The sequence below is a fragment of the Schistocerca serialis genome, chromosome 9 (genome assembly GCF_023864345.2).
Source record: "Schistocerca serialis cubense isolate TAMUIC-IGC-003099 chromosome 9, iqSchSeri2.2, whole genome shotgun sequence".
Taxonomy (NCBI): domain Eukaryota; kingdom Metazoa; phylum Arthropoda; class Insecta; order Orthoptera; family Acrididae; genus Schistocerca; species Schistocerca serialis.
Window position 1 is genome coordinate 507,929,423 of NC_064646.1, and position 25,047 is coordinate 507,954,469.

General features: G+C 40.0%; 1 protein-coding gene across 3 annotated transcripts in view; it reads left to right on the forward strand.

Annotated features, from left to right (window-relative positions):
• Window positions 1-1,730: 1,730 nt before the first annotated feature.
• LOC126418701 (nicastrin) overlaps window positions 1,731-25,047 on the forward strand; it is a 131,335-nt gene continuing 108,018 nt past the window's right edge. For all 3 annotated transcript variants that reach the window (XM_050085597.1, XM_050085599.1, XM_050085598.1), the window contains exons 1-2: window positions 1,731-1,856; window positions 2,029-2,127. In XM_050085597.1, the coding sequence (XP_049941554.1) occupies window positions 1,769-1,856; window positions 2,029-2,127 (187 nt within the window). In that variant the 5' untranslated portion in view covers window positions 1,731-1,768. The remainder of the gene's footprint in view (window positions 1,857-2,028; window positions 2,128-25,047) is intronic.

Consider the following 25,047-nt stretch of genomic DNA (forward strand, 5'->3'; position numbering starts at 1 on the left):
CTGCCGGATATCAGCGTCGTACTTGCACGATATTTTACATTACTTCGTGTTCCATTTCCTGGCACATTGACACTCCAATTTCATCTTCAATTGTACCCCTGCTTGGTGTTTCTTGATCACTAAGAAAGCCAAGCAGATCAAAATACCATAACATTGGCTGGTATACTTGATCTACTCTTACACCAGATCTTCTAGATTTCTGAACTTTGGATAACTCTTTTCGGTAAACAGTTCGCTGACAGACTTAATTTACTTGACTTGCCTTCATGGATCATCCTTCAGGAGAGCGTAAATAGCTTCAAATGTGTTGGGTATTATTTTACTCGACGCTTGTTTCGATATTGCAGTTGAAAATTCCAAATCCTTGTAGCTCCTTCCTGTTGCTAGGAATCTTAATGTTACCGCCAGCCGTTCACGAGGAGAAATTGCCCTTCTCATACAAGTATTTTTTCTCATAATATGAGGGGTTACAAGCTTTAAGAGATAATTATAGATTTCGACATCCATCCGCAAATAATTTCGCCAGTTCGCAACGAATTTTTTTTTTTATTACCGTTTCTCTGTTTGCCGAGGCGTCAACTGCCCGCAATATTTCAATTAGAGTATTGTATGCTGCTGTCTTTTTGTCTCGGTCACTATATTCTTTACTTTGAATCTTCCACAAACATGGGTGGTTTCTATATATTTCAATGAATTCACTGACAAACTCTCGAGAACACTGACGAGTATCAGCCATTTTAATGCCCTGTGCGCACAAATACAAACACTAGACTGAGTAAACAGCTGTTTCGCGCCAGATTTGCGGCGATCTCCTGTACACATGCTCCAACTTGTCTGTGCAGATGTGGTTTGAACCCACAGATTTGAGAGGTTTCGCTCAAACCTCCAACTCCAACTTCCAGGTTTGCACACACCTCAGGTTGGTGCAAATCTTCTGTCCACAAGCAACGATCTGTCTGCGCAGATGTGATGTGCGCAGACATTTGCGCAGACAGATCGTTGCGTGTGGACGGGCCTTAAGTGTGTCAACCAAAGATCCTCTTGTTCCGTTTTTTACCTAAATACAGCAGACAGTCTGTTTCGAGAATAGTGTTACAAATGTTAACAGTTTTCCGTAGTACACACGTATTAAGGACAAGAAACCAAACAAAATACTGGAGCACTAAACTTTCTGTTACAATTTGCAGGAACAAAACCGCAAGAGAGGGTGCAACATTCATAACATGAGTGATGAAAGGCATTATTCTGTTTATGTCAGCGTCTTCTAAAGAACCCATGCAGTATTGTGCTGATCTGATAGTTCCCTAGGTCACACGCTGTACAGACATCATGCAGGCCTACAGGCCTAAAAGACACGATTTGCCCAACTTCAGTATGGCGGCCAGTGTGGATGATTACCTGTATTTAACTACGACACTTATCTCCCCAGCGTTAGTCAAAACAACCTTTGTTAATACAATCGGTCATGGTTTATCCCAAACATATATTTTGTTTCAGAGCCACAACGCTTTTTATTTATACGCCCTGAATTTAAAATTTTGTTGGTAAATTTGAGTCTCTATCATTTTTTTTGGAATCCAGTTTCAGTATTGATGCTTCTGGAATTATAAATAGCGTTAAGAATTATCATTCGCTACCCCTGCACGCATCAGCTCTTGCAACTTGAGCCACGGCCGCCTGTATTATGCGGACGTGCGCGAACGCATATCCAAAGATACAAGAATGTAGAATCTTTGGTTTTTTAGACCCGTACGGTGTAAAATGTCAAATGTCAGTGGTTAATAATTTTGTAATCATGGGGAATCATGTGTTCTTTTGGATTTGTTTATGTGGTGTTTTGTTATCTATTTCGGAAGGTAGAATCGTATTTCTAAATATTCTGGCTAAGCGCGTTACTTTAAAGTTTCTAGTTTTGTGTTGTATTTAGGAACCGATCTTCATCAATTTTGATTTGTTTTACCCAATCCAGACCTTCAGAATTGCATTATAAGCTGTCGTAGACTTATTTAACAACTGTTTCTCTCACAGTTTCTCCTGAAAGAACAAAAGATAAAATGTACGAATCTATTGATGGAGCGGCAGCTTGCTTCAGAAGACTGAATGGAACTCATCAGTTCGGCTGCTCATGTAAGTATTTTTATTGCATAGATTGTGTAGATAATTAAATGTAGGTATATGCATTCACAGCTGCTATCATTCATGCTAATGATCCAAAACGTTCAGTAACCATTTCTGGGGTAGTGGAGTAGTAAGAAGATTACAGTGCTCTCCGAAAAATACGAAAGCAGAAAATAAGGTGGTACTTAGTTTTTACACAGTTCTGTATTTGCGTGTTATTTGTACATTTCCACGCCACAAATTCTATATTAAAATCTCTAACCATTTTTTTAATGCATTGATTAGAAATCTTCAGTTTTCTGTCACTATAAACCGGTTCACCTTCTTTTTATCTTTGGATAGAAACCATTAGTATTCTCTCATTGTAAATCATTGCACATCCATTGCTTCATAAACGCTAGCTTTAAACCTCACCATATGTTATGCTTTGTCAATGTGGCCAGCCGAAGTGGCCGTGCGGTTAAAGGCGCTGCAGTCTGGAACCGCAAGACCGCTACGGTCGCAGGTTCGAATCCTGCCTTGGGCATGGATGTTTGTGATGTCCTTAGGTTAGTTAGGTTTAACTAGTTCTAAGTTCTATGGGACTAATGACCTCAGCAGTTGAGTCCCATAGTGCTCAGAGCCATTTGAACCATTTTTGTCAATGTGTGTATCTATGTATTGTATTCATTTCATTCGAGGATCACCTTGCAATAATACAGTAGTTTTCATAATAATACAGTATAAATGACTAGCTCGAAATATAGATGTATGTGGAATATTTAATTATGCTGTATAATTTATTATTTGTTTAATTATTTATTCATTAATTATTTCCCCATAGACACTAACTGATAGTTATGCGACATCAAGACTTGTATACAATGTATGTGCAATATATGTACGATAGAGAAAATAGAATTACACCTTACAGACACACACATGAAGTTATTACATATTTTCTCTTACAGTATAACATCCAATTTTTGTTTTGATATTTAATAGTTACTCATAATGTATATTCATTTATCTGTGAGGTCACTTTTAAATGATTAAAAGAGATTCTTTTTACTTAGTAGATTTTGATACTTGTTAAAAAGCCTTCTGCCTGCTTCTTGGAGAATTCACTTTGAATTTGAGATTTGTCTGTATTGTGTAGGCTAATAATTTTTGTTTCCTTTTGTTGCATGGTTGTGTATGTCTTTAGTTAGGAGATATTTATCATTTACTCTACCATAATATTTTGATACATATATAGGGAGTACACTGCCATGATAATGAGTATGGCATACAAAAGCTTGTAAACTAGTGTGTCTGGATGGTATTTTTGCTATACATCTCCCTGCTTTTTTCTGAATTTTAAATATTCTTTTTACATGTCAAGCTTGAACACTTCACCATACATGAATTGCGCAGGACAGATGTGGAAACAAGTCGCTCCTGCATGTGGTCTAATGTCATCTACATACCTTACATTAAGTAGTCGGGTCGACAGAAGCGTCCGATCTCACGCGTCGGCTTTGACCCGTGACGTAAGGGTGTTGTGGTGTGTGACGTCATTACGGCGCGGAGTTTGGTTTGTGAGTGTGGTGTGTTTGTAGATGTCGTCGTGTTGTGGTTTGTTGCGCCCTCTGGTGGTATGTTCAGGGTTTTCCTTTGTTTGGTGTATTGGGCTCAGTTTGCTGTTGCTCAGTGCCGAGTGCTGCTTGCGTATTTTTGAAGCGGAATTTGTATTAGTGAGTTAACGGTTTTGTGGTTTTGTGTGAAGGTTAATATAGTGATGATTGCTGTACGTCAGGTGGTTTTGTTATTAAGTTTAATCGGTTGTGGTTTTTTGTTCAGGAATGGATATGAAAGACAAGATCAATAGTTCTCGGTTGAGGTCTATGATGTGGGACACAGCTTTAGAGCTGATTAAATTCCTACAGCCTTTTGGCCTAATTGCCGAGGTGGTGAAGTGCGGTGTGTGCCGTGAACCAATGAAATTGGTTAAAGTTCCGGCCTCTTGGACCAGGGATGGTTATATGTGGCGCTGTCGCAAAGACGACATATGGCGTTCCATACGGCGCAGTACCTGGTTCGAGAAGTCTAGTTTGGGCATGCGCGAGATTGTGCTTGTTACATATTATTTTTGTTATAGATCCCCACAGAGTTTTTGCACGCATGAGACTGGTGTGAGTGAGAGGAGCGTTTTAGATTGGTATTCCTTTTGTCGTGAAGTGTGTTCGGAATTTATTAAGTACAGGGGTAAGTTGGGGGGGGGGGGGCATGGGGTTGTTGTGGAGGTGGACAAGTTACAGTTTGGGAAAAGCAAGTATGGGAGGGGGAAGTCTGTGGCTGGTCTTTGGGGGGGGGGGGGGTTCCAAATGTGTTTTTAGGGTTGTGGAAGGGAGGTCAAAGGCTGAATTAGTGGGGTTAATTGAGGAATATATAGAGCTAGGGTCCACAATAGTTTCTGATGCTTTTTCTTCTTATAGGGGGTTGGGTGAGAGGGGATTTAATCATTTAGTAGTGAACCATAGTTTAGAGTTTAAGAATTATGAGACAGGGGCTCTTACTGATACGATAGAGGGGATGTGGGGGGCAGTTAAGTCAGTTCTTGGGAGGGGGAAGAGGTGCTCTTCCAACCTTCAGTCTCATTTAGAAGGATACTGTTGGCGGAAGTGTGTCCCAGAGGGCTGTTGTATTGTTCTGGTTTTCTTAAGGGCTGTGGGTAAAATGTATAGGCCGAAAGTGGTGGTCTGGGTAGGTGGGTGGGTGGGTGGCTGTGGCTCAGGGTGGGGTGGGTGGTTTATTTTGTTGTATAGTATTTGTTAAGGTGGGGGGGGGGGGTGAGAGGGGGAGTGTGTTTGTTTTTTGTTTTAGTTGTGGAGGATCTATTTTGTTGAAGTTTTTGTTGAGTTGTAGTGTGTGATGGAGATGTTTTTATGTTGCATTTGGTTTTTGTTTGTGGGTTTTTTATTTTGGGGTCAGGGGGGTTTGGGGGGGATTGAGGTGTAGGTGGGTTGGGTTTTTCTTTTGGTTTAGTATTTTTTCGTTGGTTTGCGTGCGTGCGTGCGTGCGTGTGTGTGTGTGTGTGTGTGTGTGTGTGTGTGTGTGTGTGTGTGTGTGTGTGTGTGCGCGCGCGCGTGTGCATTTGTGTGTGATTGTGGTGGCCAATCTAGTTTGTGGGGCTGGAACTTTCTTGTGGTATGTTCTCATTTTTTTGTTTTTGGCGTATGTGTTGTGCATTGGGGTATAGGGAAGTGTTTCATTGAAATTTGTGGCTGTGAAGGTTGGTACTGGTATTGGGAGATGTTTTTGAGTTACATAGGTCAAGGGTAGTGGTCGCTCCTAATTTATGGGATTGGGAGCTGCTGTTGAGCTATATAGTTGGAGGGAAGTGTTCAATCTCAATGTTTGGTGGAGTATGATGGTTTTTGTAATGGGAGATGGGATCGGGAACTGCTGTTGAGCTATATAGGTCAAGGGAAGTGTTCCATCCCAATTTATGGGATCGGGAGCTGCTGTATATAGATCAAGGGAAGTGTCCGATTCCAGATAATATTGTGTTTTGTGGTATTTGGTGAGTTTTGTGATGTCGATTTTTTTCGTCGTTTTGCGTGGTTTTGTATGGGGGGGTGGGTGGCTAAGTTTGTTTATATTTAGTTTGTCCCCACCCAAAAAACCCCCAATTTCCCACGCTTGCCCCGTTAGAGTCATTAGGCTTTTTGTGAAACGTGTGTGTGTGTTTGTTTTTCGATGTATTTTCGTCTTTATGATACGTATGCAACGATTTTATATCCGCTATATTGGCATTGTCGTTTATGGTCGTTTCCGCCATATTTGTGACGTCATGGGTCAAAGCGGACGGGTGGGATCGGACGCTTCCGTATTTCCAAGTAGTCATCTAGGTCTTTCTTACCTCTGGAAATCCAGAAGAGGATTGCGGTTCTCCATCAGCCATCCAATCACATGACTACATAGGCATATCCTGCCCACCTCAGCACATTTACCTTCCAGTTATTATTCCATCTTCCACTTCATTCAGTTCCGTGATCCACATCTTTTTCTTTCTTTGTTTCTTCCAAATAAATGCGAAACTGCATCTTTTCAGTGCTCACTGAGAAACCTTCATTTTGTGAATAGCTTTGATGTTAGAAGTTGTCTCTGCCACAATTTAAAACTTTTACTAGACATTATTTTGATTTATTATTTCAGACACATTGAAAAGTTAAAGACTGAAAGCCTTGTTCAGTTTAGGAAAAGAAACCCATACGATTTTTACTCATTAATTTAGTCTATTTCTTTGTCTGTCCATCCAAATGTTGTCTTCAAGCGGGTGTAGATTATTTTTATGATATTGTAATTGTTTTCTGGGCATACTTTCAGACTTTTTTTATTATTGCTTTTGTTACCTCTTGGATGGTACCTGCTATATCATCAGTAAAATGACAATAGTTCAGACGTATTTCATTGGTCCATATTCATTCTTGCTTTTTCCAGATTAATGGTTTGAATACTTATTCTAGTAGAAGCTGTAGAGTTGATGTAGCTTGTATATTCTTTGATACAATCCTCCTAATGTAGACTGAGTTAATGCCCTGTTTCTTCTGTGCCATTAAATCAGGTGTTATTGAAACAGAATTAATAACTTTCTCAAAATATATTAATCCCAGACAATATGGTAATACTTACTCGTAGCCCCATTCTATAAGTTTTTCACAACTCAACTTTAAAATGATCCACTTCTAAAAGCCAGAGTATTGTTTTGATGGATGAAAACCCACTATAGTTGCCATGTTAATGATTTTAATATAAATTTTATACAAAAGAAGATAAGGCTGACAGGTCAATATCTTTTTGTCTTGTCTTACTCTTTCCTTCTGTAGTAGAGCACGTGGTAGTGAAGCTTTGAGAACAGGTTGTGAGTCTTGCTTGGATAGCTCAGTCAGTTGAGTACTTACCCATGAAAGTTAAGAGCCCCAGGTCCGAGTCACAGTCTGGCACACAATTTTAATCTAATCTGGCAGATATGTTTCAGATCATCATGCACTCCATCGCAGAGAGAAATTCATTCTGTAAACGATACCCAAGGCTATGGCTAAGCCATGTCTCCACATTATCCATTCTTTCAGGTGTGTTAGTAACTTCTGCAATGTTGGAAAGTAGGAGATGAGGTATTGGCGGAAATCGAGGTGTGAGGGCAGGTCACAGTTCAGTCAGTACAGAATTTGCCCGCAAAAGGCAAAAATTCCAGGTTTGAGTCTCACGCAGTTTCAATCTGCCAGGAGGGTGCAAATCACCACACACTTCACTATAGAATGAGAATTCATTCCAGAGTTACAACTTTGCCTCCATATTGCAGAACCGGATTATTTTACAAACTTTCTCTAAATAATTTTCAAAACTATATTGCTTTGTCTCCAGATTTAATAACCTATGTTGAAGCACCATATCATCAGATATATTTCCTAGATAATTATGCGAGCTTAGGAAGTGTTTATTACATGTTTGTATGTTGATGTGGTTAATTGGAAACATGGTTGATTGCTGTTACTAATCGTCCGGGTGTCAGTGTACAGGTCAGTTTTCTTAATAGGCCTGTGTGTAGTCACATCACCTTTCATCTCTAAAAAATTCAGTTAAACTAATGTCAATTGTAAGTCCATTCATCATTATAAAATGCCAAGTCATCTGCATGAGAAATGCTCGAGGGGCTGTGCTGCTGGGATTGCCTCTCAGGAGATTTATAACATTATTACGTACGACAGGCACAACAGTACTGCTCTTTTACGTGGCTGTATTTATGTCAAAGCTCTCCAGCTGCCTGTATGGACTCCTGACAGTCTAGGCATCATTACACTTGTATGCAACAATTTGTACATAAAAATCGAAAACATTGTGTGTTCTGAAAAGCTACCATAACAATAATCTTGGTGTACAATCTAAAGCTTTCTATGTAGATTCTGTTGGCTATAGTCTTTCCTGCAGCATGTGTAACATCTGTAGTATATATGTCTGGGACAGAGCCAAATTGAAATTCCCATATTGCCGGTAATTTGGAAATGCTACTACTATCCATTCTCTTCTACAATGTTGAAAACATTTTGATCAAAGAGTGATATTATACCCTCCCTCTCTTAAACCTTGATTATGGTGATGCTAGTCTGTAGTGTAGCTGGAGGTCTAGATTGGGTTGGAAGATGATAGTTTTGTTGTGAGTTGTGGAAGGCAGCCAGTGTGAATGCCGAATAAAGATTGTGGTAATATAAGCCTAATGTTAATGTCACCTCATATTTAAGTGCACCTTTCTTCATAAAAACTAAAACTACAAAGTAAATTTAGAAAATATGTATTAGGTAGTAACAAGTCCCTGATGAGTATTACAAAGCATACTATGCACATACATCGTTCATAAACTATGAAAAATGCAAGGGGAATGTGCTTCACAACTTTTACCAAAATTTTGAAGTGTACCTCTGCAGCTACAATATAGACTGTCTTATTTATCTTGAGAGCTCCAAAGAATGATTTGGTCAGAAACAAAATATTAAAAAAAAGTAACAAACAGATATTTCTTTGCTACCAAGAGGACTAATCCTTGTTATTGTTTTTTATTTGTGTTCCAAAAATAGTATATTTTATTGATAAAAAACATCCTGTGATGAATGGCATTACATGTAGACATATAAAGACAGCTTTTAAAGCTGAAAATAATGATTTACAAAATTTTGAAGATCACCAATAATAAAATCCCGAGTAGGCTATATTGCTGCACTGGACTTCAGCTAAAATGTCCTGAAACTTAGTCATTTTTTAGTTTCTGTGTAGTTATGACATCTAAGCATGTATTGCACTACAGTTCCCATGATCATCTATGAGGAGCTGGCTGGAGTACGATGGATGTATTTATCTCTATTATCACTGGCGAACACTTGTCACTCAGCTGATGAACAGCCTCACTTTCAGTCTCTAATGAAGTAACATAATATTCTTCTTCACTTACTGAGCCACTAGATTCAATGTCAAAACTCAGGATCAATATAGCCATCCTTCTTTTGCCTAAACAATACAGGAGAGAGCCAAAAGGGGCACATTCTGTTGTCGACTATCCGCAGCTGCGCACAGTTAAGATGATATCCAGTGGCAACCATCTCAACCAAAACATCTAGTGGCGAAACACATAATTATCTGTACTGAAATGGATCCAAGTGGGGTTTTATTGTTTCAAAGGTCTGTTCTTAAGTTGCCCAAGTATACTCAGAAATTTAAGTTTCTGTCGCATTAATAAAAATGAGATAATACAGGGTTTTATGTTAAGGAGTTAAAACAAAACAAAAAATTGACTTTGGCTCTTTTCCACCAGGGCATAGTGTAGGTATCTGATGTAATGTTAACCTGTCCACTTGATAGAGTTGACAGTAAACAAACAGAAACTTAAGGAAAATGCACACTGGTCCTTCAGACAAATGTCTTCATTTGAAGGTTTGTGCGAACACAGTGTACACCAAAGAATATAAGGGAGAAATGCTATTCATCTATGGAGGCTGTAACACTGCACCATCTTCTCCTCCAACTAACACCCTGTGATGGTGTGCTCCTTGACCAGTAATAAGCTTATGGTGTGGCACCATGGACAAAATAGGTCCCCATTTTTATTGCTGTGCATTTTATTCAGTCATCCAAGACTCCTTTGCATAGGTATTTCCAAAGACAATGAGGACGTTGGCTATGCACATGTCCATGAGTTGAATCAAGAAAAATGTCCAGTAAAAAGAATCCAGTATTTACACTGCAGATTTTATGACAGTGTGTGGCGGCATAAAAGCATTATATATATTTTTATTATAGAATAGCATCACATGCAGAAAACTCATTGTATATATTGCGATCAATAGATAAGAGTTATGCAAAATATCTACTAGTCTCTGCCATACAGTTCCAACTATATGCCTTTCACAGGATGAGGATGGCCACCATCTACCTTTGGATATTGATTTGCGTAGGCATTCCAGGCTATGAGATGGCTGACAATCTAGCCAAAGAAGTAATGAGGATGCGAGCCCTACAACTAGTCACCCCAAATGCTGGCTTAAAAATACGCAAGATGTTGTATCCTGAAGAAATGGGAAGAAGAATGACAAAGTATCACATAAACCAATAACCTATGAACAGTGGTTGGTTGGTTGGTTATTTTGCGGAAGGAGACCAGACAGCGTGGTCATCGGTCTCATCAGTTTAGGGAAGCAAGTCGGCCGTGCCGTTGGCTCTGAATTGGACATTCAAAAATTTGCCATCATCAGTGCTCTGCCTTTCGTAGTTGAAAGTTGGTGACCCAGCACACAATCCTCTTAACAGTCTGTCTTTATTTTTCCCGGTCTTCTGCATCTTGGAATAACTGTCCCCATGTTTGGTGTGTCGTTTTCTTTATTTGGTACATCCATTGCCTCAGTGGCCTTCCCTGCAATCTTCTCCCTTCGACTTTGCCGTGGATGACATCTTTTCTAACTCATCCTTTTGTTGTCAAAGTTTGTAACCAAAGAATTGCAGGATTCAGTGGAAACAAATACTGGACAGCCCCTTCTCCACCACAAGTTTTAAAGATTGATTTGTTGGTCCATTTGCCCATTCATGATCCTCTCAGCAACTATAACCTATACAAAACCTGCTCACAAATGTAGTTTAGCCTATGCCAAGAAGAATCTACACACCGTGTGTGTGGAGCAGCACTAATGATTTGCCACAACTTTGAAGATTGTACAGCTATGCAAGACACATGTCTACACTCAGACCTAGAAACCATCTGCCACGGATTCTAATGGATGACATGACAGCTTTACTTCCTAAAAAGCTATGAATATTATGATAGATGTAATAATATCAGCACTGTTATATGTTGACTCAAGAAGGGACAGGAGTGGTTTAGTCATAACCCCCCCCCCCCCCCCCCCCAGTCTATTCCTGATTCCTGACAGGGTATAGATCTCATGAATCAGAAGATTGCTTTGAACATTACAGTGCTTTACTATGCACAGTCCTGTAATAGATTGTATTCCTTTGCCTCACCCTGGTCTCTGGATTGACTTACCCAGCCAGTTACAGAGGGAGCTACAATGTAACATGAACTTTGAACTACGGTGTAGTTTCCAGTTTTCACACCAACAAACATTGCCAGAGGCGAAAGAACAGGTAAGTGACAGATAAAAATCCTGGGACTGAACAGGGATCGAACTAGAGACCTTTGGATCTGCAGTGTTGTGTTTACCACTTCCTTCTTTTCTCCATTTGTTACTCAATATATACTGGCATAGCCAAATAAAATGCAAGATCGTACAATGGTACACTGGTAGTGAACGTTCATAATGAACTCTAACATTGAACTGAATCTTTCCACAATTTATGCAAATCCACTACAGATTTTTATATAGCAAAGGCACTGTCATATTCATTTCTTCTGTCATTGTAGAACCATCAGTTTCATTGGAAAAAATGGTGGGCGGCATTGTTCTCAGCCCCAGAAATATGTTTAGTACGTACCCCAAACTGTATGCAGCCCCCCCCCCCCCCCCCCCTTGTTGTTAGAACCCTTTGTCCTTTACATTTGCCATTGTTTAGTTAAGCAGTTCTTAAAGGTTCTGTTTGAAAACTGTGTTTCCTTTCACACCATATTTTTCATGATTATTTTATTTAAAACTTGGGAGTAGCTGCCCTTGTAAAATATTTTTTATGTCTTCACACATCATTAGAATATTGAGGATATAATAACAATGTAGTTCTCTTAAAACTGCAGCAGTCACCGTCATTTATGTTACTTTACACAAACTATCTGCTGTCTATATACTATTAAAGTGAAGATTTCTTTAACACAAGTATTAGAGTTATGTGTAATTTACACCCCTGAGGCTGTTCTGATAAAATTTAGGACTGACTAATAAAGTATTCTTTCACTTTGTTTTTGAATGTATGGGAATTTCAGTTTCCTACCTGTCGTCAACTAAAAACTTTTTAATAGATTTTTCCACCAGGGTATAAAACTCAGTTCTGAATCCTGAAGAGTTAGGCATAGTCCATATGACTTTTCTTCCCTTATGGTATTGTGGTTGTGGATTGCAAAGTAATTTGTAAATTGACTCTAGTTGCTAAACACAAAATGCTAAAGGAGTTAGATGCTTCTGAAAGATGTTCAGTTATCAACTTCTCACATTATTCTTTTTGCTTGCTTCTGTAGAATAAATACTTTTTGTCGCCTTGGCCATATTGACCCAGAATACTGTGCAGTTAGGGTAGCATGGAATGTAAATATGCAACATGTGCTAGCAATTCTACTTGCAGGCCAGTGCATTGAGAGAAAAGCAGGCAGAACTGAGTCTTTGGTCAGTTACTCTGTGCTCAGGTGTCACCTCAGTTTATTCCATCTGGTAAATACCCAGGAACTTCACACATGGAGTTTCAGTCAGTTATAGGTTAAGCTGTTGGCTGTTCTATTACACTCTAGCTATATTGCTATGAATATGTTTGAGCCTCCATCAATATACTTTTCACCAGCATGCATTACAATTTTTTTTAAAGTGCTCCAGTGTCCTGTGTAAAGTAACAATGGGGCTCGGCTGAGCACTGAACTTTCTGGCATACCATATGTTTTTGCACTCTGAGTTTAGTTTTATTGTTATCATCTAATTTGTTAATGTGTCAGATCTGGTGGCCTCGAGATGAAGGTTGTGGGATTGAAGCCCTGTCAAACCACAAATTTTTCAGTCTACCATTTAAATTAGGTAGAATTCTCTTCACTGTCATGTGAAGATTTGCCATAAATGACACGTGGTTCAGATTCCACTTTTAACTGTAGGGCCCCTTCCCCCAGTTGGGTAACTGAGGTGTGCTAGTAACACACAAGTCACCAGAATGGTATCTTGAGTCAAACACACTTGCACCGGGCAGTTGAGCCATGTGAAAAAATTATTATTTATTAATGTGTCCTTCTGTTTTCTGTTGTTAACACTGCAGCCATGCAAGGGGAAGGCCTTCAAGGCCACACAATTGTAGTTTCCCTAGTGGAATTTACACTCTACATGACCAAAGGCCTTAGCATGATCACAGATAATGCCAAAAGGGTAACATGTTTTTGTTTATTTCTACTGGAATTCATTTTGTGAGTTTGTATATTACTTCCTCTGTAGAGAAGCCTTTATGGAAGCCAAAGTGAGTTATTGGTAAAGATTCTTCTTAGAAAGATGGTTCAGTAGTAATCTATCACCTAAAAAGAATTTTAGAACACAGGAAGGAGGGAGTCAGGTCTGTAGTTAGTGTCACTTTCTTATCTGAACTTTTATAAATGGGGTTTAATACCACATACTTCGACCTTTCAGGAAATGCATGTTGACTCAGCAACAGGTTGCAAAGTAACTGTAGGAAATACATGTTGATTTATCAACTGATTACAAAGATAACGCTATGGAGCGGCACTACATCTACGTACATATACATACTTAGAACCCACCATACGGTGTGTGGCAGAGGGCACCCTGTACTACCACCAGTCATTTCTTTTCCTGTTCCACTCACAAATAGAGTGAGGGGAAAACAACTGTCTATATGCTTCTGTATGAGCCCTAATTTCTTGTATCTCCTCTTTGTAGTACTTATGCGCACTGTATGTTTGAGGCAGTAGAATCATTCTGCAGTCAGCTTCAAATGCTGGTTTTCGAAATTTCTTCAACAGTGTTCCTCGGATAGAACATCACCTTCCCTACAGGGATTCTCATTTGAGTTCTTAAAGCATGTCCTTAACACTTGTATGTTGTTCGAATCTACCAGTAACAAATCCAGTAGCCCGCTACTGAATTGCTTGGATCTGTTCCTTTAATATGTGACGTGGTGCGAATCGCACACACTCGAATTGAACTCAAGAATAGGTCGCAGTAGCATCCTGTACGTGGTCTCCTTTACAGATGAACAACACTTTCCTATAATTCTCACAATAAACTGAAGTCGAATAATTGCCTTACCTACCACAATCTCCAGATGCTCATCCAATTTCATATCACTTTGCAACATTACGACCAGATATTTAAGTGATGTCACTGTGTCAAGCAGGACATTACTAATGCTGTATCCGAACATTATGTGATAGTTTTTCCTACACATCTGCATTAACTTAAATTTTCATATATTTAGAGCTAGCTGCCATTCATTACACTAACTAAAAATTTTGTTGAAGTCATCTTCTGTCCTCCTCCAGTCATTCAGCTTGTGACACCTTACCATACACTCCAACGTCATCAGTGATAGTGCCCTGCAAAACAACAAGGGGTGCAAGCCCCCTCCATGAAAAACACGACCACACCACAAAACCACCGCCACCGAATTTTACTGTTGACACTGACACTACACACGCTGGCAGATGATGTTGATCGGGCATTCACCATACCCACACTCTGTCATTGGATCGCCACATTGTGTACCATGATTCGTCACTCCACACAATGTTTTTCCACTGTTCAGTTGTCCAATGTTTACGCTCCTTATACCAAGTGAGGTGTTGTTTGGCATTTATCGGCATGATGTGAGACTTGTAAGCAGTTGCTCGACCATGAAATCCGACTTTTCTGACCTCCCGCCTGACTGTCATAGTACTTGGAGTGGATCCTGATGCTGTCTGGAATTCCTGTGTAATGTCCTGGATAGAGTCTGCCTATTACACATTACGACCCTCTTCAACAGTTTCCCTTCATGTTTTCACGTCACTGTCACATCGGAAACAGTGGCCCTAGGGATGTTTAGGAGTGTGGATATCTCTTATACAGACGTATGACACAAGTGATGCCCAGTGACCTGACCACATTCGAAGTCCATGAGTTCCATGTAGTGCCCCATTCTGCTATCTCACAATGTCTAATGTCTACTGAGGTTGCTGATATGGACTATCTGGCAGTAGGTGGCAGCACAAAGCACCTAATATGAAAAACGTATGTTTAGAGGGTGTCTGGATACTTTTGATCATATAGCATATTTGTTTTAAAATCTTTCAGTTGTTTCTCTATACCAGGGCTGCTTATTACTATGTCATCCATACGAGAGTCTGTCTGATGGTCAAACAATATGTTTGTACAATTTTTTTGCATGAACAATTCCTTAAATGTGAAATTTAAAATTTCAGCTTTCATTTTGCTGTCAATAGCCACACCAGATTGGGCAACAAGTGATTGGATGGAAGCTTTAGACCCACTTTGCGATTTTATATAAGATCAAAATTTTTTCGAGTTCTCTGTCAGATGTTTTGCTAACGCATGACAGTGGTACTTGTTGTATGAGGTCTGTTCGAAAAATTCCAGAACTTTTTTAATTTCACTCCTGTGGTGTGTTGGAGTGAAATGTGGTTGGCATGTCTGCACATACCTGTGTCTAATATGTAACTGCCAGAAGTTTCACTGTTGTATGTCATTTAGTTATTGTCCAGTGCTGTGTTGAGTAGAAGAGTATATCGCACAGTTTACAAATATTGACATGGTGGAGTTAGAGGAGCAATGCGTCTGCATTAAATTTTGCTCAAAACTCAAGAAAACCTTTACAGAAACACACCAAATGACGCAAGAAGCCTACAGTGATGAGTGCTTAAGCTGTACTTGGTGTTATGAATGATTCACACTGTTTAAAAATGGTCAGACAGAAGATGACTCTCATTCTGGATGCCCTTCAACATCTACCAATGATGCTATACAGAGGACAGCCACAGCTGTCCAGAGACTGGAGGAGCAGGAGATTGATACTGAGAAGGGAGGAAACGAGTTGGCGAGAAAGAGAGAGAATAGAGGAGATGGACAGAGAGGAGAGGAGGATATGGAAAAGCACAGAGAGGATTGATAGAGAGGTGGCAGAGAGTCGGAGGCAGAGATGGCTAACATAAGATTGGAAGAAATAAATACCTGGACAATGCTGGGTTTCTCAACCAATGTATAAATAATTTAGAGATACTTCTAGTCCTCTTGAAGTCACTAGTTGTCAAGTTGTTAAATAATAAAAGTTCATGTGAGGTTGACACTACAGAGACTGTTGTTCTGTGATATATGGAGGTGTCTTTGAAATACATAGTGCATACAGAATTCAAAGATGTCTCCTACAAAGATATATGACAGTACTGGCATCTGCCAGTTGCTATCATAGATAATGTCCTTAACATCAGTCAAATATGAACTTTTTATCATAGAAAATGGGAGTGTAAACTTCCTTCGCTGAACTAAGTTTCAGCAAACGTCTTCTGGGCATGTGACTACATTACAGTGTAATCTATTTTAATAATTCAGCACTACTGCAAGTGGTCTTCATGAGTGCCATTACCATATCGACCCCCCCCCCCTCCTCCTCCATGCGTGCGCTCACACACACACACACACACACACACACACACACACACACACACACACCACTTCTCTGGCTCTAAAAAATCATCAACTATAAGACAGTTTTCTGCTTTGCCAATGGTAAATGACTCAGAAAACTATGGATTCTGCTGCCACACATAAAGATGCTCTCACACTTCCAGATGTAGGGTGGGATATGTCAGTGCATCCTCTATTTAAACACTCATTATCCATCTGCAATAAGAGCACTGTTGGCCACAGCTAGCTGTTGCTAGCAAACCGGAGGTTGTAACCATTATAATGGTTCATGTTTCTGAATTTTGTGACTATTTTCAGGTATTATCCTTGCTTTTTTCTTGTCAGTAAGTGATTTCTTAGCAATTATAAGGACTTCCCCAAAATACATAAGCCTTTCGATATCACACTGTTCTCCAACAGCAGCCTTATAGTTGTTCAAGCTATATGCATTATTTCTGCTGCATAATATGTGTGTTATAAGTCACACTACCTCACTGATATAGACCAATTGACATTGTAAATCACTAGTATGTGGAAGTCATATAAATTGAATGGATGCACCTGGATGGATACAAACTGGTATCACATTCATGTAGGTATGGGGATGCTGAGTGGCTGTATACACAAAAAGGGGAATCAATGCCAGACCGTAGACTTCAGTGAACAGCTCATTGAGTGCTGTACTTAGACTGGAAACATACAATATAATTCTCACAGTCTGTATAGGCACTAACAGGATATGCTTTAACCTCCATTAAGCAGTTAGAAAGGGGTATCAATAAGACTTAGTAGAAATAACTAGGAAGGATTTGTATGTGGAGATTTCCATATAAATTTTATTTTGGATAGTTCTGATAAAGGACACCTCGAGTTACTGATGTCCAACTTTAATGTGATCTCCACAGTGGTGTTCCCAGCAAGAATACGATGACACAGTACAACAGTGATTAACAGTATATTTCTAAACTAACCTTTTTTTATGAAACAGATGTGAGTCCCATAATGTTTCATCTGGTCATGATGGTCAAATGGCAACAACAAAGCATCTCCACAAATTGAGTTTAATTAAGAAAGGACACACAGTAGATGTGAAATTTCTTTCCCATAAATATTCTTACAACATTATGAATGTAGGTTTACTTTACAACACATTGGGGTAATTACAGTGAAAGCTTAGAAAAAGTTTGGCTAACATCTGGGATCAATTTTTGTCATGCTTGGAAGAGAGAGCTTTATTTAATGCAGAGGACCACCTCTTCAAGACTTAAAAATTCACTTCAGGTAGTACTGTGAAAGTTTTCAGTGTGTTATCAAAGATAGAAATTTCACAAAAATTCAGAAATTCTGTTAAACAAAGCAATGACAATTTGGAGCATTACCAAACAAGAAACAAATAAACTCAGTAACTCAAACAACATACAACTCTTATCATGATAGTGGCACAGAGAAGGATGACATTAATATCACATCAGTGGCCACTAAATTCAATGAATTCTTCAATACAGAAGCTGAAAACACAGGGGCCAAAAAATAATTTATCTAAAGTGGATCCATTAGATTTACAAAGACAGGCATTTGCTTACAACACCACCAGACTACACTGCTGACTACTGTTAGAGGAGTCACGAAAAAGCAGTAACTCTCCTGGCTATGGTGGCATCTTGACCAAAGAGCTAAAACCTTATTCTGACTTGGTATTGTCCTGAAGTGGAGGCCTCTGAGATATTTAGCAACTGACAGAATGTTTATCAGAAAGACAGATTAGAGGCCATAGGAGCAAGAGTGTTCCTGGCAGCTGACAAAACCATTGTCTCTATTGAGGTCAAACCTTAGTGTGACAGCGAAGTTATCTGGTTGCGTATAACAGGTCTAGGCGAATCCAAATTAATTGTTGGATGTTTTTACTGGCCACCCTATTCTGTTGTAGCAGTTCTAAGAGTCATTCAAAGAAAGTCTATGTTTTGTAACACACAAATATCCAGGTCACGCAATACTAGTTGGAGGCAACTTTAACCTACTGAGCATAGAGTGGGACATTTATGGATACATTACAGGAAGTCCAGACAGATAATCATGTGAAGCACTTTTGAACACATTTTCTGAAAACTCTGGAGAAGGTAGTTCGGCAGCCCACAAGCAATGAAAATATCTTAGACCTTATAGCTACAAATAGCCTGGACCTTATCAACAACATCAGTATATAAACAGGGATTAGCAGTCATGATGTCATTATAGCAACTGTAGTTACGAAAGTTGATAAATCGGTTAAGGAGGCGAGGAAAGTGTTTTTGCTAGAAAGAGCAGATAAGCAGTTGTTGGTATCTCACTAAGAGAGTGAACTGACTTCACTTAGTTCCAGTAAGATGGACCTAAAGGGACCAAAGTTTAAGCAGATTGTGAATTGTGATCTGGAGAATTACCTGCCTAGTAAGAGGATTAAGGACAGAGAAGGCCAACCATGGTTTAACAAGGACATCAGGAAAATTCTGAGAAAGCATAGACTGTAGTGCTCCAACTTCAAAAATGAATGTGCAAATGACAATAAGCAAAGGTTAGTGTAGATTTGTGCATCTGTGAAAAGATCTATGTGCGAAGCATATGAGGCCTGTTCAAAAAATTCTGAAACTTAGTTCAAAAAATTTTTCTTTGCTTACCTCCTACTTATTGTGCATGGTCTTCTTTGAGACACTCTCCTCCACAATTGGTATGCTGCTCCCAACATTGTTTCCAATATCGGAAGCGGTCCTGGTACACCTCTTGCCGGATTGCGCAAACTGCCGTCTGCGAATTTTCTTTTATCTCGTCTATTGTTGCAAATCATCATCCTTTCAATGGGGCTTGCAACTTTGGAAATAAAATAAAGTTCACAGGGACCAGGTCTGGATAGTACGGAGGATGAGGCAGCACAGTGATTTCGTTTTTTGTGCAGTAGTCATAACCTTAGTGTCAACCATTGGCCCATATCTCATCACCAGTTATGATTATCTTACGGAACGTCTCATTTTCATTTGTGCGGAAAGCTCTTCATAGACTGTGAGGTGAATGTCTTTCTGGTCTTAACTCATGAGTCATGGGACAAACTTGGTGACAACACAATGCATTCCAAGATGCTATGGCAGGATTTCATGACATGATCTAACTGAAATATTAATTCTTCTGAAATCTCTCAGACAATCAGTCTTTGATTTTGTTGACATTCCTGTGAGAGCACCTTTATGTGTGGCAGCAGACTCCATAGTTTTCTGAGTCATTTACCATTGGCAAAGCAGAAAACTGTCTTATGGTTGATGATTTTTTTAGAGCCAGAGAAGTGGCGTGTGTGTGTGTGTGTGTGTGTGTGTGTGTGTGTGTGTGTGTGTGTGTGTGTGTGAGAGAGAGAGAGAGAGAGAGAGAGAGAGAGAGAGAGAGAGAGAGAGCCAAGTTCATATTTGACTGATGTTAAGGACATTATCTGTGATAGCAACTGGCAGATGCCAATACTGTCATATGTCTTTGTAGGAGACACCCTTGAATTCTGTATGCACTACGTATTTCAAAGACACCACCATATATCACAGAACAACAGTCTCTGTAGTGTCAACCTCACATGAACTTTTATTATTTAACAACTTGTCAACTAGTGACTTCAACAGGACTAGAAGTATCTCTAAATTATTTATACATTCTTCTAATAATTTTCGGGTATGCAGCCGGATCCCGTCGACATTCTGCCACATTTATACATTGGTTGAGAAAGCCAGCATTGTCCAGTTATTTATTTCTTCCAATCTTATATTAGCCATCTCTGCCTCCGACTCTATTTACCTCCTCTGCCACCTCTCTATCAATCCCCTCTGTCCTTTTCCATATCCTCCTCTCCACTCTGTCCATCTCCTCCATTCTCTCTCTTTCTCTCCAACTCCTTTCCTCCCTTCACAGTATCAATCTCCTGCTCCCTCTAGTATCTGCACAGCTGTGGCTGTCCTCTGTACAGCACATGCAGTACATTCCATTATTACCTGCAAACATCCCGGTCCCGCGAGAAATCCAGTTTGACTGGTGTTTCTCTTCTTACTCAGATTGGAAGCTCTCTTGAACTTTTTCTGGTGTCCCAATTTAATTTTTTTAACCACTCTTATGCAAAACATTATTTATTTTCAGTCCCCAGACATAGTTCAACACTTACTTGTATGTGTCATTTTCTGTGGGTGAAATTTATGTCTGTAAACGACACCTATGGGATGTAGGTGGTTCTTAACCCCACGGCACTTCTTTCCATACAGTAAATGATGTGTGTACCAAGTTCATTTGAAATTGACCCAGTGGTTTGGGAGCAGAGGTTGTACATACATACATATACGTACGTACACACATACACTTACATATTATATGATATTCTCGCCACTCATGATTTACTCCCAGGATACCTGAATCAATTCCCTTTCACAAATTAAAACAGCAATTGTGGAAATACTTGCTGTATATGTGCTGTCATTTATGTTGGGATGTCCATTCTCTATTAGCAATCCTGTCATGTTTTGCTGATTTTTTTTTTCTTTTCTTTTTTTCTTCTTCATTAAAAAATTTTACATGCGGCCACTTTGATTTTATATCTGAGTTGCCAGTTTCAAATAGGCCTATGTTATGCTTTTATTTCCAGCTTCACTTATCACAGGTACACCTTTTGTTTTACCATATATATATCTAAAAACAAAGAAGATGTGACTTACCAAACAAAAGCGCTGGCAGGTTGATAGACACACAAACAAACACAAACATACACACAAAATTCTAGCTTTTGCAACCAACGGCTGCTTCATCAGGAAAGACCTTCATGAAATCCTCCCCACTCCACCAAGAGTGTCTTTCCGCCGTCCACCTAACCTTCGTAACCTCTTAGTTCATCCCTATGAAATCCCCAAACCACCTTCCCTACCCTCTGGCTCCTACCCTTGTAACCGCCCCCGGTGTAAAACCTGTCCCGTGCACCCTCCCACCACCACCACCTACTCCAGTCCTGTAACCCGGAAGGTGTACACGATCAAAGGCAGAGCCACGTGTGAGAACACCCACGTGATTTACCAACTGACGTGCCTACACTGTGAAGCTTTCTATGTGGGAATGACCAGCAACAAACTGTCCATTCGCATGAATGGACACAGGCAGACAGTGTTTGTTGGTAATGATGATCACCCCATGGCTAAACATGCCTTGGTGCACGGCCAGCACATCTTGGCACAGTGTTACACCGTCCGGGTTATCTGGATACTTCCCACTAACACCAACCTGTCAGAACTCCAGAGATGGGAACTTGCCCTTCAGTATATCCTCTCTTCTCGTTACCCGCCAGGCCTCAACCTCCGCTAATTTCAAGTTGCCGCCTCTCATACCTCACCTGTCATTCAACAACATCTTTGCCTATGTACTTCCGCCTCGGCTGACATCTCTGCCCAAACTCTTTGCCTTTACAAATGTCTGCTTGTGTCTGTGTATGTGCGGATGGATATGTGTGTGTGTATGCGAGTGTATACCTGTCCTTTTTTCCCCCTAAGGTAAGTCTTTCCGCTCCAGGGATTGGAATGACTCCTTACCCTCTCCCTTAAAACCCACATCCTTTCGTCTTTCCCTCTCTTTCCCTCTTTCCTGATGAAGCAGCCGTTGGTTGCGAAAGCTAGAATTTTGTGTGTATGTTTGTGTTTGTTTGTGTGTCTATCAACCTGCCAGCGCTTTTGTTTGGTAAGTCACATCTTCTTTGTTTTTAGATATATTTTTCCCACGTGGAATGTTTCCCTCTTAAATGACTTACGGTATGCCAGATGTAGTTATGATTATATGAAACAAAACAATGAAACATATTCCATGCTAAGCACAGTGATACTATCTATTGTGAGGTCTGGGAGTAACAGAGTTGATCGTAGTGTCATCAACACAGATAAGTAGTGATTTTGGTGTATTAATGAAAGTACCCCCCCATGAACATGGACCTTGCCGTTGGTGGGGAGGCTTGCGTGCCTCAGCGATACAGATGGCCGTATCGTAGGTGCAACCACAACGGAGGGGTATCTATTGAGAGGCCAGACAAACATGTGGTTCCTGAAGAGGGGCAGCAGCCTTGTCAGTAGTTGCAGGGACAACAGCCTGGATGATTGACTGATCTGGCCTTGTAACACTAACCGAAACGGCCTTGCTGTTCTGGTACTGCGAACGGCTGAAAGCGAGGGGAAACTATGGCCGTACAGCTTTACTGTATGATTAAATGATGATGGAGTCCTCTTGGGTAAAATAGTCCCCCATTCGGATCTCCGGGCGGGGACTACTCAAGAGGACGTCGTTATCAGGAGAAAGAAAACTGGTGTTCTACGGATCGGAGTGTGGAATGTCAGATCCCTTAATCTGGCAGGTAGGTTAGAAAATTTAAAAAGGGAAATGGATAGGTTAAAGTTAGATATAGTGGGAATTAGTGAAGGTCAGTGGCAGGAGGAACAAGACTTTTGGTCAGGTGAATACAGGGTTATAAATACAAAATCAAATAGGGTTAATGCAGGAGTAGGTTTAATAATCAATAGGAAAATAGGAGTGCGGGTAAGCTACTACAAACAGCATAGTGAACGCATTATTGTGGCCAAGATAGACACGAAGCCCACGCCTACTACAGTAATACAAGTTTATATGCCAACTAGCTCTGCAGATGACGAAGAAATGGAAGAAATGTGTGAGGAGATACAAGAAATTATTCAGATAGTGAAGGGAGACGAAAATGTAATAGTCATGGGTGACGGGAATTCGATAGTGGGAAAAGGGAGAGAAGGAAACATAGTAGGTGAATATGGATTGGGGGGGGAAGAAATGAAAGAGGCAGCCACCTGGTAGAATTTTGCACAGAGCATGACTTAATCATAGCCAACACTTGGTTCAAGAATCATAAAAGAAAGTAGTATACCTGGAAGAATCGCGGAGATACTAAAAGGTATCAGATAGATTATATAGTGGTAAGACAGAGATTTAGAAACCAGGTTTTAAATTGTAAGACATTTCCGGTGGCAGATTTGGACTCTGACCACAATCTATTGGTTATGAACTGTAGATTAAAACTGAAGAAACTGCAAAAAGGTGGGAATTTAAGGAGATGGGACCTGGATAAACTGACTAAACCAAAGGTTGTACAGAGTTTCAGGGAGAGTATAAGGGAAAAATTGACAGTAATGGGGGAAAGAAATACAGTAGAAGAAGAATTGGTAGCGTTGAGGGATGAAGTAGTGAAGGCAGCAGAGGATCAAGTAGGTAAAAAGATGAGGGCTAGTAGAAATCCTTGGGTAACAGAAGAAATACTGAATTTAGTTGATGAAAGGAGAAAATATAAAAATGCAGTAAATGAAGCAGGCAAAAAGGAATACAAACGTCTCAAAAATGAGATCGACAGGAAGTGCAAAATGCCTAAGCAGGGATGGCTAGAGGACAAATGTAAGGATGTAGAGGCTTATCTCACTAGGGGTAAGATAGACACTGCCTAAGGAAAATTAAAGAGACCTTTGGGGAAAAGAGAACCACTTGTATGAATATCAAGAGCTCAGATGGAAACCCAGTTCTAAGCATAGAAGGGAAAGCAGAAAGGTGGAAGGAGTATATAGAGGGTCTATACAAGGGCAATGTACTTGAGGACAGTATTATGGAAATGGAAGAGGGTGTAGATGAAGATGAAATAGGAGATATGATACTGCGTGAAGAGTTTGACAGAGCACTGAAAGACCTGAGTCGAAACAAGGCCCCCGGAGTAGACAACATTCCATTAGAACTACTGACAGCCTTGGGAGAGCCAGTCCTGACAAAATTCTACCATCTGGTCAGCAAATGTATGAAACTGGCAAAATACCGTCAGACTTCAAGAAGAATATAATTATTCCAATCCCAAAGAAATCAGGTGTTGACAGATGTGAAAATTACTGAACTATCAGTTTAATAAGTCACAGCTGCAAAATACTAACACGAATTATTTACAGATGAATGGAAAAACTGGTAGAAATGTACCTCGGGGAAGATAAGTTTGGATTCTGCAGAAATATTGGAACACGTGAGGCAATACTGACCTTACGATTCACCTTAGAAGAAAGATTAAGGAAAGGCAAACCTATGTTCCTAGCATTTGTAGACTTAGAGAAAGCTTTTGACAGTTGACTGGAATACTCTCTTTCAAATTCTAAAGGTGGCAGGGGTAAAATACAGGGAGGGAAAGGCTATTTACAATTTATACAGAAACCAGACGGCAGTCATAAGAGTCGAGGGGCATGAAAGGGAAGCAGCGGTTGGGAAGGGGGTGAGACAGGGTTGTAGCCTCTCCCCAATGTTATTCAATCTGGATATTGAGCAAGCAATAAAGGAAACAAAAGAAAAGTTCGGAGTAGGTATTAAAATCCATGGAAAAGAAATAAAAACTTTGAGGTTCGCCGATGACATTGTAATTCTGTCAGAAACAGCAAAGGACTTGGAAGAGCAGTTGAATTGAATGGACAGTGTCTTGAAAGGAGAGTATAAGATGAACATCAACAAAAGCGAAACGAGGATAATGGAATGTAGTCGAATTAAATCAGGTGATGCTGAGGGAATTAGATTAGGAAAT